Source organism: Xenopus tropicalis, chromosome 8 (genome assembly GCF_000004195.4).
Source record: "Xenopus tropicalis strain Nigerian chromosome 8, UCB_Xtro_10.0, whole genome shotgun sequence".
Lineage (NCBI taxonomy): Eukaryota > Metazoa > Chordata > Amphibia > Anura > Pipidae > Xenopus > Xenopus tropicalis.
The window spans coordinates 31,877,432-31,893,940 of NC_030684.2; the positions used below are offsets into that span (position 1 = coordinate 31,877,432).

A 16,509-nucleotide genomic window follows, 5' to 3' on the forward strand; every position below is an offset into this window, starting at 1 on the left:
GCAGGGTATTTTTTGTTGTTTAGTAGCTGTGAAAAAGTAGCTGCTACTAGTATCTTTGTGTGTCTTCACCCTTACAAACAACAATCAAACTAGTGGTGTAAATAAAGAGGGGAGGGGGGCAGTAAGGACCTTTGAACCTTTCCTTAACGCTGCCTCCCATGATTCCCATTTCCCTCTCCTCTTTTACATCTAGAGTTGTTAATGGGGGAGTGGGGCGCACATATGTGGGTGCTGTATGGCCCACAAACCCTAATTTACCCAACTAGAAACACACCTTTTATTTTAGCCCTCAAAATCTTACCCCCCCCCCTTTTATGTAGGCTTTCTGAGATCATACATGTATCTCATATAGAACGTAGGAGGGCCGGATAAAATTGAACTAATGATGTCATACAGTGAAGTCTATGGAGCCACTGAGTTGACTGGGGGTCTCCGGTGGGATAGCACTAACATAGTATATAGTGGTCCTTTCAAAACAATGTAAGTCATTCTTTCTGTCTTCACTTCTTCTTTCAGGCTTTGAGGGGCTCACAGAAGCTGGTTCTTTCTGTGCTATCATCAGGCCGGATCCCTGGGGGGCATATATCCAGTCACATTTATACCTGGGTGGATGCACATGGTCGGAGTGTTTCCCCGCCCAGAGGACCCCCACATCTCCAAAGCCCCTTGCTGGCTGGTACTGAGCAGGAGAAACGAAGTCACCTACAGCTGCTCCAGGAAGGTGATGAGAAAAAGGTAAGAAAAAGACTTTGGGGTAATGCAATGAAAGAGTTTGCACCATGTCTAGTAACATGCAGCAAGCAATTAGATGCTTACTTTCAAAGGGTTAGCCAGCATATGCTTTCTGCTGCTTGGTAACTGATTAGATTGCTGTCTCTGTACACTGGGACCAGTAATGATCATTTGAATAAATGCCTGATTTTATTCTCTGACTGTGGAATGAAACTACAATACGCAGTCAGCTCTATTCAAAACAATAGAGATAAAACCATAGATAAAATTATCTTGGCACCGTATGGTCTGCAAGCCAAACATCCATCTTATGTCACGTTAAAGGGAAAAATCTATTCTGTTTATATGTGGAGTTAAAGTTCCATTTGTTTTCTCCTGGAAAGGAAGTTTAATATGAGAGCGAGAGAGCATTATTTCACCCATTGCACACAGGCCATTTTCTCCACTGGCTCAGTGCCTGAATGTGACAGTGTAACCTGCCATTTACTTGAATTAAATCTTTCAAACCCATAGCAACCAACCAGCAACTAATTTTTACCAGTATAGAGCCTTTAGTTGGTTGGTTTTTGGCTTATTGAACTAAGGAAGTTTTGCCCTTAAACAGAGACTAAGAGATATAGTTTTGTGACACACAGACCAATTCTGTAACTCTGTTTGCTAGGTGAACCTGGTGCTTGGAGAAGGGAGCTCCCTTGGGTTGCTTATCCGAGGTGGGGCCGAATATTCCCTGGGGATTTATATCACTGGTGTGGATAAAGGATCAGAGGCTGAGAGTGCTGGACTTAAGGTAGTACCTATCATACTGACACCAGAATGATGCATCTCCCATGAACCGGTTGTCTCCAAATACTCTTAAGACCCTTCTATGATGCACCTCACGTAAATTAATTGTCTCCAAGTATCCTAAGACCCTTCCATGATGCACCTCACACAAACCAATTGTCTCCAAACACCCTGAAGGCCTTCTATACATAGTTACATAGGGTTGAAAAAAGACCAGAGTCCATCAAGTTCAACCCTTCCAAGTAAACCCAGCACACACAACCTATACTTACCAATCTACACACTCACATACATAAACTATATATTAACATCAATACTAACTGTAGATTTTAGTATCACAATAGCCTTGGATACTATGCTTGTTCAAGAACTTATCCAGGCCCCTCTTAAAGGCATTAACAGAATCTGCCATTACAACATCACTAGGAAGGGCATTCCATGATGCATTTCACATGAACCACTTGCCTACAAATATCCTAAGGCCCTTCTGTAATGTACCTCACTTTCCTTTCTTCACCCTACTCTTTCATTATTGTCTGTGTTATAAGATCTATTTTGATACTGCAGGGTTGGTTTCAGTTGTTGAGCATTGCTGTGAATTATGATTTAACCAAACACATTTCCATACCCTTTTAAAGTAATATGTTAACCATGCAAATACCCAGTTTAGTACTTTAGTACTTATTTGGACCCACCCAACTCTGTATGCACAGCTTTTTAAAGTGCACACAAAAGATAATTTAATGTGCAGAGAGTCCAAGCAGTGTTGGAAACACTGCTGTTCCACACTTTTGGGGATCACAAATCTCCCTTCAAATGTAAATATTTAGTCAAGATTCCTCAAGTTCCTCCCTTGGAACTGTAAAAGACTGACTGTCCTTTCACCTCTAGGTGGGAGACCAGATTCTGGATATCAATGGCAGCAGTTTCCTTTCCATCCCACATGATGAGGCTGTCCGAATTCTTGGCTCCTCACGCCACCTTATGATGACTGTTAGAGACGTGGGTCGTATCCCACACGCTCGTACCATTGTGGATGAAACCCAGTGGCTAACCAGCTCCTACACAGGGAATGGAGAACCCCAACCTTCCCTGGGGTGAGTACCAGATAAACTCATTCCCCTCTTCTGTTGGACTTGAGAATCGAGCACTGTAATGTTTCATGATGTTAAATCTAGGTAACATTTTGGGTATTACGGTTTTCCTCTCAACTCTACCCAATCTCAACCACCCTGTCCTCTCATTTTGTAATCATACTCTTTGTACCCACAGAGAAATGCCCACTGTCCTTTACCTAGTCTCAATGCTAAATGTTGACTTTATTCAGTCCTATCCATCCTTCCCTTTGGTTGTATGCAATAGCAGCCAAGAGTTCCTAGAGCAACATGCCATGGTAACATTGCTTATTATCCAACTCCTAAAAAACTCCAACTGGGGCTAGACATATAAGTTTTAGATAACAGTTGTAGTGAATAGCAATTTGGTATGGGACCCCCGACCATAAGTTCAGTCTCCCTACATAAACAAATATTTCTGGAGTTCAGTAACAGCTAGAGATCTGTAGGACACCCTGGCGTTTGGTTGATGGATGTATAACTCAGTAAAAGCAGGAAGTTTTCAGGAGGATTTCAGGGTGATGGATGGATGGCTATAGGGTGATGGATGGATGGTTAATGGAGTAAGTAATAGCTGGATAACTACATCTCAGTATGACGAATAGATAGATAGACAGAGAGAGGACAGACTGTAGCTTATTTAACACAATCTCACACTTATTCTGCCTTTCTCAACAGAACCCTCTCTGATACTTCATCTGACAGCTTGGTTAAGGTGAGGAGCATTGCTTGTATAGTAGAACCTAATGGATAGCACAACAAGTGCTATACTAGATCTACAGATGGAGCAGGCTTTATTTAGTCATGTGGCATAGATCAAACTATGGGCCTGATTCACTAAAGTGCGATAAAAATTATCGCACGCTTTTTTGTGGTAAAAAAGACGCGATAATTTGCGCGCGATTCACCATAGTATTATCGCGTGCGATAAATCGCCATTTTCGCATGCGGTATTTCTCGCGCTAGTTTTACCGCATGCGTTATTTTCCGCACTGAAAAGAATATGATCGCATGATTCACTATAACTTTTGCGCGCTAAATATCGCATTCGGCTATGCGAAAATTAACTCCTACTACAGGCAGGCGAAAAATTATAGAAAAGTACAGTAAATTATTTTTTTGCAATAAAATATGGACTTACAGTGTTATTTATTCAAGTCTGTATCTTTTTACTCAATTTTACTCAAAATTAACACCTACTACAGGCAGGCGATAATTATAGAAAAGTACAGTAAATGAGTTTTTTGCAATAAAATATGGACTTTGCAGTGTTATTTATTGAAGTCTGTGTTTCCCCTAGAGTGACACATCCGCCAGTTTGCAGCGAAATGTTCATTTTTAATACAGTAATTTTCCGCAAGTATTGGCGTGTATGGCTAACATGGCGTGCGTTCATTTGCGCGACTATTTATATTTGGCTACAAGTGATGACATGTTTCGCCAGGCATGGATTCGCAGCGGATTTTTTCATGCGTTTCGCAAAACAATCTGCCAATGGCAAAACGCATGAAAAAATTCGCCACGCAAAAATTCGACGCACATCCAAAAATTTATACAAGCGTCAAAAAATAATAGTCACGGGCAACAATTTTTTTGCCCGCACAACATTTTTGCCGTTTCATGGATCTTTCGAAAGATTTGCTAATTTTTCACTAAAGATAACCAGAACACATTTGCTCATCACTAGCGGCTACTATTTATAAGCATCTACTATTTATATGATACCATTTATATGCTACCATTTACTGTATTTTTCGGACCATAAGACGCACCGGACCATAAGACGCACCAGTTTTTAGAGAAGGGAAATGAAGAAAAAAAGATTCTGAAACAAATACTGTCCTAAAATATTTTATGTGCATTAAAAGCGAACCTGTACCAGCAGCACCCAACATATTGCCCCCCACCTGTACCAGCAGCACCCAACATATTGCCCCCCACCTGTACCAGCAGCACCCAACATATTGCCCCCCACCTGTACCAGCAGCACCCAACATATTGCCCCCATCTGTACCAGCATATAGCCTACAGATATACTTTAATAAAATGTTTTTACTTGCCCGTGTGGTCTCCGTGCAGGGCCCTCCTCTATTCACCGGCGCTTAGCTGTGGCGCTGTGCGCATGCACAATGACATTCACATGCGGTGACTATTCGCGTGCGTAATTTAGCGCATGTACCGGCAAATACCGCATTGAAATAGTCTTCGCAAGTTAAATAACGCATGCAATATCGCGCGTAAAAAAGCGCAAGTATGCTTATAGTGAATCGTGCGAAAAATCGGCAAAATTAAGACGCGGTAAAATTTATAGCGCACGCTAAAAATAGCACACATTTTATCGCACTTTAGTGAATCAGGCCCTATACTGTATGTCTTACCATGTCACAGGATTAATATACATAGTTATCAAACCTGTTTCCTTTTCAAATCAAAGCTGTGTGCCAGGGAACTATAAGGTTGATTCATTAAAGGTCGATAAGCATTATCACATGCTTTTTTGCGTTAAAATTGACGCAAAAAAAAAACGTGCGATCGCATGCGTTAATTCGCATATCACTTGCGTTAAATAGCGCGCAACCGAATGCGTTAATTTTAACGCATTGCGTTAATTAGCACGCAGAAATGATACTAACACGATTCACTTAGAACACACACTTAGATACGCTAAATATCACAATAGTCTATGCGAAAATGAACACCTACTTGGGGTAGGTGGTAATTATAGAAAACTACAGTTCATGAGCTTTTGGCAACACAATATGGATTGTGGGATTTATTCAAGTCTGTATTGGCCCTAGAGTGATGCAGCCTCCAGTTTGCAGGGAAATGGTCATTTTTAGAACAGTAGTTTTACGAAAGTAATGGCATGTACGGCTAATATGGCGTGCGATTTTTCGCACGCGTGACAATTTGTGCGCGTTGCGTCAAATACCGCACGAAAATAGTCTTCGCAACTTAAATAATGCAAACAGCATCGCATCTAAATTAACGCAAGTATCCTTTTAGTGAATCGTTCGTTAAGACGCGAAAAATAAGATGCGATAAAAATTTGACCGCACGCTATAAATAGCGCTCGTTTTATCGCACCTTAGTGAATCAACCCTTATGTGTGATGTAAAATCAAAGTTTGCATGACAGTAGCAGGTTACTGATATCTTTGTTACTGGAGACATATTGCAGCTGACTCTTTTACCTGTGATGGCATCTCTTGCAGCCTGTATTCTGCCGTGGTCCAACAGGGTCACAGGTCACTCTGAGCAGCCTGGGAAACCAGACTCTTGTTCTCTTGGAGGAGAAAGCTCGCCTGCTCTTGACGGAGCCTGAGAGAAGCACCATGTCCTACTACCTCCAGCAGTACAAGGATCATCACATCTCAGTGCAGGCCCTGATAATGGCCATGTTTGAGCTGCTGAACACTCAGGCAAAGGTAACAGCAACGGTAAGGGTTAAGTTAAGGAATTAGGTAATTAAAGATGAGTTAGGAGTGAGGATACTGGCACCTTTTTAATAATCTGGTTGCTAGGATCCAAGTTACCCTACCAACCAGGCAGTGGTTTGATTGTGAGACTGGAAATACAGTAAATAGGAGATGGCCATAAGAAAAGATAGGCAATAAAAGAAATAATAACAATCAAACTGCAGCCCTTTGTGGGCAATAAAAAAATGAAGAATAGGACATTGTATAACATAAAAAAAACTTAAAATTGAATTGACCCTTTAATGAAATCAGTTACAGGGGCAATAGTGGCAGTTAAATGAGGCAGTAATAGGAGCAGACAGAGAATGAGTTTATTTACTGTTTGTGTTGTTCATGTATTCATGCATTGTTTCCTTCCAGTTTTCTCTCCTGTCTGAGCTGCGGTCCCAAATCTTGCCACAGGACCTGGCTGTATTTGATAATCTGGTCCTAAAGAGAGAGATTGAGTCGATGAAATCCCGGCAGCGATCTGGAGATACTGTTTCTGTCCTGTCCCAGACACTAAGCACATCGTCCTCTGAGAGTCACCAAACTGTCAGTACGGCAAGCACTGCAAGAGTAAGGGTTCTACCAATTCAAGTACACCTATGTACCCAAACCATATGTTATATATGTAACTCTGAGACATATAATTTCACTGTCCCAATATTTATATAGAACCCAACCTATGGGTAACACACAACCTTTCATCTTTAAAAGGGCAGAAAGCACTTAGTCACAAGCACCTTCTTTCTGCTACAAGCTTACACCAACATAGGACATTCATACAGCACCAGCTTTGATACCAGTACCCACACACAGAGAGTATCCATCCATCTCCTACTATATCTCAAGACCCACCAATGCAGAACATCTAAATTATACCCACTGTCACAATTTCCAACCCTAACAGAGCTTACACACAGGTCTAATCTTCCCCAAGTACATACCAACACAGAAACAATATGGCAAACACGGTCACAAGTAGCCAGCCACACAGAGCCTCTATACAGCACACACTCTATCCCAAGAACAAACTGAACCAGTGCCTTTGTACATCACCCAGTGCATGACAAGTTTCCCTTCCACATGGAGCATCCATTCCGCATTCTCTGTAACAGAAGTATCAACCCACAAAGAAAAGTATGCACCCACTGGGTAGGATCTACAGTGGCCATATGTACCCTCCCCCACAGAGCCTTCATACAGTATCCACCTTCCCACACATTTCTAGTACAGCACTAACATAAGTCTAGAACTGTAAAAATCTATATGCTGTAAGTTCACACCCAGATGAAGCAACCCTGCAACACCCTTTGTCAGAGGTACCCACACACAAGTGGAAGTTCCAACCCAAACCCACATGGCATCCCTACAGTGGCCATCCTACCACAAGTACCCTTCTGCACAGTTCCAGCACAGCAAAAGAAACTATAAGGAGATTAAAAAAGTAGATGTCCATCATTTTAAAGGATTGGTGTACGGATGTGCTTGAGAAGCATTATGTCTCCCCAGCGAAGGATGAGGAACATGGGGGTGGTTCAATAGCCAAATCTGGAAGAATCTAATTAGAAAGGTCATGTAACATTTATACCTGGGAGGCAACTCCCCAGTTTTGCTCTATATTTTCTGTGTATGAATAAATCTACATAATTTGGGACATTCTGCAAATGTGGCTCTTCCTAAAATTATAATTAGAAGTAGGGACTACAGTGCTGTACAGGGACTCTGTACAATGATGAGATCTTTTATCTAGATCAGGGGTAGGGAACCTTGGCTCTCCAGCTGTTATGGAACTACCAGTCCCACAATGCATTGCAGGAGTCTGACAGCCACAGTCATGGTTAATTAAGGAAAATGCTTGCTGGGATTTGTAGTTTTATCACAGCTGGAGAGCCAAGGTTCCCTACCCCTGATCTAGATTGTCCATTGTCAGCAAGCAAAACACAGGTAGCATTGTATTCATTTGGGGAGTGCAGGTCTTTGCTGTATTTTGGAGCATGTAGGCACTTGGGCCAGGGTGCAAAGTGCAAAAAATATTGTGGCTTGCACCTTATATTTGTTGTCCTTTGAGCTCTCTACTGCATTCCCTTTTCAAGTGTTTAGCACCAAACAGCATCATTTAAAGCCATACAACTAAGACAAAGTCACCCACTGACACAGTCCATTGATTCTAATATGTACATAGGAGGGGTCACTCCTCAAGGCCCAATATATTTGAAGCCTAAAGGTGGCCATACACATGGCGATCTGACGATGTTTCGTATGACCATCGGTCGCACGAAACATCGTCAGATCCGCCACACACCATTCAGGGCTGAATCGGCAGGTAAGGAGGTAGAAACAATAGGATTTCTACCTCCTTCTGCCGATTCAGATCTGAAGGGAGAATTTTGGTCAGGCGCCTTCTATGGTGACCGATCAAAATTTTCCAACTGGTCCGATCGGCGAGTCGGCCGATATCAGCAGCCTCCTGCGATATCGGTCGACTCGCCGACATACCATACACGCACCGATTATCGTACGAAACGAGGTTTCATACGATAATATCGGTGCGTGTATGGCCACCTTAACTCCTAATGGACTTATTTGTGTGTCACTGGGTCGGTGTGAATCATGTTGAGTGTGTCATGTTGTGTGTGTGACCATATAGATACAAAAATACCAAAGACATATCACATTGTGTCACAGTTGTTAGATACTGTACTGTACATACTTTACATTAGGAATGCCCAGCCTGCAGCGCTCCAGCTGTTGGTCCTGCAACTCCCAACATCCTACTCACGATGTGCCACCTGTTCATGACCAAAGACTGATTTTCAATATGACTTGTGGAGGTTAAGCCTCCCCAAACCTGCTTGGCAGCTTAATAACTCACTCTGTTTCTGCACTGCTTTGGAATCTTTAACACTGGGAAATCTTCTTGCATTCCTGCAAGCTCCCGCTCTATTGTAATCAGCTGTGCTCTGATTGAATCTTTCTTCTTGTGGCTTCTCCAATCAGAGCACAGCTCTTTTGACAGATGGTAAAATTTGACCAATCAAGACACAGATGTGTGCAGGGCTGGGGAGATATTACAAACCGAAGGCACTGCAGAAATGAAGACTGATAAGAAGGATCTGCAGGCTGTAAACTTTACCTAAGAACCATACCAACACCAACCAATTAACTTTTGCCGCAGATTTCATCCCACTCTCACAGGTACTATACTGTATCATCCTCCCATTCCCACAGGTACTATACTGTATCATCATCCCACTCTCACAGGTACTATACTGTATCATCCTCCCATTCCCACAGGTACTATACTGTATCATCATCCCACTCTCACAGGTACTATACTGTATCATCCCACTCCCACAGGTACTATACTGTATCATCCTCCCACTCCCACAGGTACTATACTGTATCATCATCCCACTCCCACAGGTACTATACTATATCCCCACTCCCACAGGTACTATACTGTATCATCCTACCATTCCCACAGGTACTATACTGTATCATCATCCCACTCTCACAGGTACTATACTGTATCATCCTCCCATTCCCACAGGTACTATACTGTATCATCATCCCACTCTCACAGGTACTATACTGTATCATCCCACTCCCACAGGTACTATACTGTATCCTCCCACTCCCACAGGTACTATACTGTATCATCATCCCACTCTCACAGGTACTATACTGTATCATCCCACTCCCACAGGTACTATACTGTATCCTCCCACTCCCACAGGCACTATACTGTATCATCATCCCACTCCCACAGGTACTATACTGTATCATCCCACTCCCACAGGTACTATACTGTATCATCCCACTCCCACAGGTACTATACTGTATCATCATCCCACTCCCACAGGTACTATACTGTATCATCCTCCCACTCCCACAGGTACTATACTGTATCATCACACTCCCACAGGTACTATACTGTATCATCCCACTCCCACAGGTACTATACTGTATCATCCCACTCCCACAGGTACTATACTGTATCATCCCACTCCCACAGGTACTATACTGTATCATCCCACTCCCACAGGTACTATACTGTATCATCCCACTCCCACAGGTACTATACTGTATCATCCCACTCCCACAGGTACTATACTGTATCATCCCACTCCCACAGGTACTATACTGTATCATCCCACTCCCACAGGTACTATACTGTATCATCCCACTCCCACAGGTACTATACTGTATCCTCCCACTCCCACAGGTACTATACTGTATCATCATCCCACTCTCACAGGTACTATACTGTATCATCCCACTCCCACAGGTACTATACTGCATCATCCCACTCCCACAGGTACTATACTGTATCCTCCCACTCCCACAGGTACTATACTGTATCATCCCACTCCCACAGGTACTATACTGTATCATCCCACTCCCACAGGTACTATACTGTATCATCCCACAGGTACTATACTGTATCATCCCACTCCCACAGGTACTATACTGTATCATCATCCCACTCCCACAGGTACTATACTGTATCATCATCCCACAGGTACTATACTGTATCATCCTCCCACTCCCACAGGTACTATACTGTATCATCCTCCCACTCCCACAGGTACTATACTGTATCATCCCACTCCCACAGGTACTTTACTGTATCCTCATCCCACTCCCACAGGTACTATACTGTATCATCCTCCCACTCCCACAGGTACTATGCTGTATCCTCATCCCACTCCCACAGGTACTATACTGTATCATACATCAGAGACCTTATCCGCACACCCTAGTACTCCAAAAATATATATGCCCGGTGCACACTGCTGGAGGGATCGGCACCCTCCAAAACCAGTAGAACCACAAAAAAGAAGCAAATGGCACTCAGGGCTATAAACAAGGGAAAAACCCTTAGAATTTTATTGCGGAGGTGCAACGTTTCGGGGCGACGTGACCCCTTTATCAAGCTTGATAAAGGGGTCACGTCGCCCCGAAACGTTGCACCTCCGCAATAAAATTCTAAGGGTTTTTCCCTTGTTTATAGCCCTGAGTGCCATTTGCTTCTTTTTTGTGGTGACTATACTGTATCATCCCACTCCCACAGGTACTATACTGTATCCTCATCCCACACCCACAGGTACTATACTGTATCCTCATCCCACTCACACAGGTACTATACTGTATCATCCCACTCCCACAGGTACTATACTGTATCATCCCACTCCCACAGGTACTATACTGTATCATCCTCCCACTCCCACAGGTACTATACTGTATTATCCCACTCCAGCAGGTACTATACTGTATCATCATCCCACTCCCACAGGTACTATACTGTATCATCCCACTCCCACAGGTACTATACTGTATCATCCCACTCTCACAGGTACTATACTGTATCATCCCACTCCCACAGGTACTATACTGTATCATCATCCCACTCCCACAGGTACTATACTGTATCATACTCCCACAGGTACTATACTGTATCATCCCACTATCACAGGTACTATACTGTATCATCCCACTCCCACAGGTACTATACTGTAAAAAAGCACTCCACACTTTTGCACAGTATCCCTGGAAGTCAGTGGGAACCGCAAGAGATAGTTGAGGGGTTCATTTTTACGCCACAAGCGAATCCACTAAGTCTCAGATTAGCTTTCGGTCAGTCTACTGTATGTATGGCCCATCTTTAGCCTCCCCCTCCCTCCACCTATGTTCATGACTGCATTACTTACAGCAGTGCTGTCCAACTTCTGTGGCACAGAGGGCTGGAATTTTTCCGGCCTCCGTGGTGGAGGGCCGATAATGGAAGCTAGTTTTGACCACTCCCCTTTTTAAAACCACACCCACTTGAAACCACACCCATGTTATCGCATGACCATAGCCATATTAATGGTGGAAGTACAGCAAAAACCTGCCATACTCTGCCTTCCCTACCCTTCCTGTGTGTGCTATACTCTGCCTTCCCTACCCTGCTTGTGTGTGCCATACTCTGCCTGCCCCACCCTGCCTGTGTGTGCCATACTCTGCCTTCCCTACCCTGCCCGTGTGTGCCATACTCTGCCTTCCCTACCCTGCCTGTGTGTGCCATACTCTGCCTGCCCCACCCTGCCTGTGTGTGCCATACTCTGCCTGCCCCACCCTGCCTGTGTGTGCCATACTCTGCCTGCCCCACCCTGCCTGTGTGTGCCATACTCTGCCTGCCCCACCCTGCCTGTGTGTGCCATACTCTGCCTGCCCCACCCTGCCTGTGTGTGCCATACTCTGCCTTCCCTACCCTGCCTGTGTGTGCCATACTCTGCCTTCCCTACCCTGCCTGTGTGTGCCATACTCTGCCTGCCCCACCCTGCCTGTGTGTGCCATACTCTGCCTTCCCCACCCTGCCTGTGTGTGCCATACTCTGCCTTCCCTACCCTGCCTGTGTGCGCCATACTCTGCCTTCCCTACCCTGCCTGTGTGCGCCATACTCTGCCTTCCCTACCCTGCCTGCGTGTGCCACACTCTGCCTTCCCTACCCTGCCTGTGTTTGCCATACTCTGCGTTCCCTACCCTGCCTGTGTGTGCCATACTCTGCCTGCCCCACCCTGTCTGTGTGTGCCATACTCTGCCTTCCCTACGCTGCCTGTGTGTGCCATACTTTGCCTTCCCTACCCTGCCTGTGTGTCCCATACTCTGCCTTCCCTACCCTGCCTGTGTTTGCCATACTCTGCCTTCCCTACCCTGCCTGTGTGTGCCATACTCTGCCTGCCCCACCCTGCCTGTGTGTGCCATACTCTGCCTGCCCTACCCTGCCTGTGTGTGCCATACTCTGCCTTCCCTACGCTGCCTGTGTGTGCCATACTCTGCCTGCCCTACCCTGCCTGTGTGTGCCTTACTCTGCCTTCCCTACCCTGCCTGAGTGTGCCATACTCTGCCTTCCCTACCCTGCCTGTGTGTACCATACTCTGCCTTCCCTACCCTGCCTGTGTGTGCCATACTCTGTCTGCCCTATGCTGTCTGTGTGTGCCATACTCTGCCTGCCCTATGCTGCCTGTGTGTACCATACTCTGTCTGCCCTATGCTGCCTGTGTGTGCCATACTCTGCCTTCCCTACCCTGCCTGTGTGTGCCATACACTCATGAGTATCACTCATTATGTTTACCATAATCTAGCACTATGTGACTTTTTTTTTTTTTCATTTTAGGAACGCCTTCTTTGGTTGCTGGATGTCATGGAGGTCAGTTCTGTCTGTAGGTGGCCCTGTCTCACTCTTTTTTTTATTGATCTTCCTCCTTCCTTCCATCCCCCATCTCATCACTTCTCTATGTGTGATACCAGAAGTGCCTTTGTGGGGTGTAAAGCAGGGTTGCTGTTGATGGGGTCCCATAGAGCAGGAACACAGGGAGATGCTGTAAATTTGGAATAGTGGGTAGGAACTTTAACTGCAGGGCTATTTGTATAGTAAAGCAATTCAGTTTTAAGGAACAAGTACTTCACTGAGAGATATAAGGGGTCATTTTGAATGCAAGTGCAATTTTGCCACTTGCAAAGTTTTTCCTGCATAATAGCAATTGTGCCCAGTGTGTCTAAACAGATGCAATTGCTCTTACGTTAAGATACAAATAGGGTGCAAGTGGTGCCTAGCATTCTCAGATTCTGGGTTGTGTCACTTCCAGAGCACACTTTCAAAATGGCAAGTATGTGTGACCCGCCACTGTTTTTTTTAGCCATTACACTGCCTGTGTGCTGCTACCAAGCCCAGACTGTGAATATACCCCCAGGAGCATTAGGATATCAGTAAGTAGGTCAGTGCGTCTGCGAAATCCACTTGTGTTACAGACTCACCTTTCCTTACCTGGGGGTATGCATTACATCTGTCCTTCTGGAGGAATCCAAGGACAATGGCACAGCAATTCTTTCTGCAGATTATTATTATAAAACTTTCCATCCTAAGAGCAACTCAATGTCACCCTATTGAACTGTATCACTCTGCATGTAGAGAAGCCTGCCCAGTGGCGCTAGTTGATTGCCAGCACTTCGACAAGCCTGAAAAAGAAAATCTCTGAGTCCCAGGCAGGGGCAAAGCTAGAAGTTACTGGGCTCCACAGCACAATCATCTTAGGGCCCCATAAACTCCAGCAGCCTTACATAGTTACATAGGGTTAAAAAAAGACCAGAGTCCATTTAGTTTAACCCTTCCAAGTAAACCCAGCACACACAACCTATACTTACCTATCTATCCACTCACATACAGACCCATACTGACCTATCTATCCACTCACATACAGACCTATACTGACCTATCAATAAACTCACATACATAAACCATATATACCAACATCTGTAGATTTTACTATAACAATAGCCTTGGATATTATGCTTGTTCAAGAAATGGTCCTTAAAGGCTTCAACAAAATCTGGGCCAAAATTTTTCTGGCCTACATGGTGGAGGGCCCCTAATGGAAACCATACTATATTAATGGTGGTAGCGAAGCAAAACCCCAAATGGTTGGTGCTCACTGTAGGGATACCACCCATCATTCATATGTGAAAGAATGATATTATATCAAATAGCCAATCACAGCCCTTATTTAGCATCCTCAAGAAAGTTTATTGGCACACGCAGGTAGCATAGGGCAGGCACTGTCTGTCTGTGCCATACTCTGCCTGCCCTATGCTGTCTGCGACAAAGGGAGATTTATCGAGGGTGACTGATCTCCTAGAAATGCCATCCCACCGTCGAAAATGTAAATCGCCGGTGGGATGGCATATGCATCACCGAGATTTCCACAAAAATTGCGGAAGTTTCCTCTCAAGGCTTGCAACGCCGCGTATGCCATCCCAAAGGCGATTTACATACTCGCCGGTGGGATGGTATTTCGGGGAGACTAGTCACCCAGGACAAGGGAGATTTGTCACGGGCGACTAATCTCCCCGTCTGCCACAGCCCTAACTGTTTTATCCAACCATAAATGTTTGGCTTTGCGATGCCTTACCTTAGCCTTAGCATCTGGTTCCTATACAGTTATGCCCCAATTTATGGCAAGGCACACTCTGCTGAACTTACCCCACTGGAACGACTCTACAAAAGCTGCAAGTATCTAGTAAAGAGGAAACTAACTAGAGTCCTCAAGTGCCCTCCACCAAAACAAAATATATATTCTGCCTAATGAATGAAAATGAAATACTAAGCAGCTTTTCAATATACCTTTATTATTATTATTTTTAAATGTAATTGCTGTTAAAAGATACATGTGTCTGGCTTGTTATATTCTTTTGCACTACTGGTTCTGACTCCTGAAACAATGTTGGAAACCATTTGGAGACAGCAGAAAACTATTGCTGTTTGAATCAAACTGAACTGGCATTATAATAAAACATAGTTAACCTTTGGGCTGATAGCTTAGAATACACAGGCCTTCTGTACTTGGGGAAGATATGCAGCAGCGCTCTGGTTTTTAACTTGCTATGGGGTTTAAATGGCCCTGTAACATTTTGAGTGCCAGCATATTTCCCACTGATTAGGACTGCAAGTTATCAGGCAATTGGGACAATCTTCAGTGCTGGCACTTGTAACTTAAGTACCAGCTGTAGATTCTACAGTCCATGGCATGTAAGGTGTTAAACTTGTATTTAACCCTTTGATCCCAGTCACTGCTCCTTAACAGAGTGGCATCTCATTTGATGGTTGCCACTTAAGCTGGAGATAAACTGCTGGCTCTGCCCCAGTAGGCCAAGTCAGCTGCTTATTACCCTAAGAGTGTGGCTTTCCTGACTGCTTGGCAGACTGCTAAGGCAGGTTGGAGATTTTGTGAGGCAAGATGGGATCCTCCCCTAACTATTTTGGACCAAAAGTTGCACCAGAGCTCTGTCTTTCAACCAGATCCCAACCTTCTTCAGCTACACTGGGACATTGTCAGACTGGAGTGTCTCGGACCCACCATTTTCTCATCCCAATCACGAAACTAGCCCCAACAATTTGGGGCGGGGGAGGAGTTCCCAAAGTTTCTGGTTTGGAGCAGGGAGTGGGCCTGGCTAAGTGGGGTCCATAAGGGCTTGGACCCACCAGGATTTTCCTGGCGTCCCATCAGCTCAGTCCGACCCTGAACTGGGTGAGTGGGACCTGGTGCAGTCACACCCCCAGCCAGCATTTCCAAGTGATAACCTGACCCATAGTTGCAGGAGATTTGCCTAGGAATGAATGTGGAGTGATTATGCCCGTCACCTGCGATGAAAAGTACTGGGGCTCCGTGTGTACCATTACCCTTTTCCCCTGTATGGGGAAAAAAGTTTCCTTCCTAGATGTCTTTTGCCCTTTATATTACCCTTTCTATTGATCTTATTCTTAACTCCTTTCCTGCTGATCTCTAGTCATTATTCACTCCCACTCTCTTTCATCTGTCGGTATTGATCCCGCCCCAGATCCCTCTTGTCTTCCTTGAGATTGATTCGCCTCACCAG

General features: G+C 44.6%; 1 protein-coding gene across 4 annotated transcripts in view; it reads left to right on the forward strand.

Moving 5' to 3' along the window:
• Nucleotides 1-16,509, forward strand: part of whrn (whirlin) — a 58,822-nt gene that overhangs the window by 17,167 nt on the left and 25,146 nt on the right. For 3 of the 4 annotated variants that reach the window (XM_012969316.3, XM_012969314.3, XM_012969315.3), the window contains exons 3-9: nucleotides 517-735; nucleotides 1,394-1,519; nucleotides 2,407-2,612; nucleotides 3,309-3,345; nucleotides 5,845-6,069; nucleotides 6,469-6,666; nucleotides 13,253-13,285. In XM_012969316.3, coding sequence (XP_012824770.2) covers nucleotides 517-735; nucleotides 1,394-1,519; nucleotides 2,407-2,612; nucleotides 3,309-3,345; nucleotides 5,845-6,069; nucleotides 6,469-6,666; nucleotides 13,253-13,285 — 1,044 coding nt within the window. The remainder of the gene's footprint in view (nucleotides 1-516; nucleotides 736-1,393; nucleotides 1,520-2,406; nucleotides 2,613-3,308; nucleotides 3,346-5,844; nucleotides 6,070-6,468; nucleotides 6,667-13,252; nucleotides 13,286-16,509) is intronic. The other variant, XM_012969317.3, reaches the window with a different exon arrangement.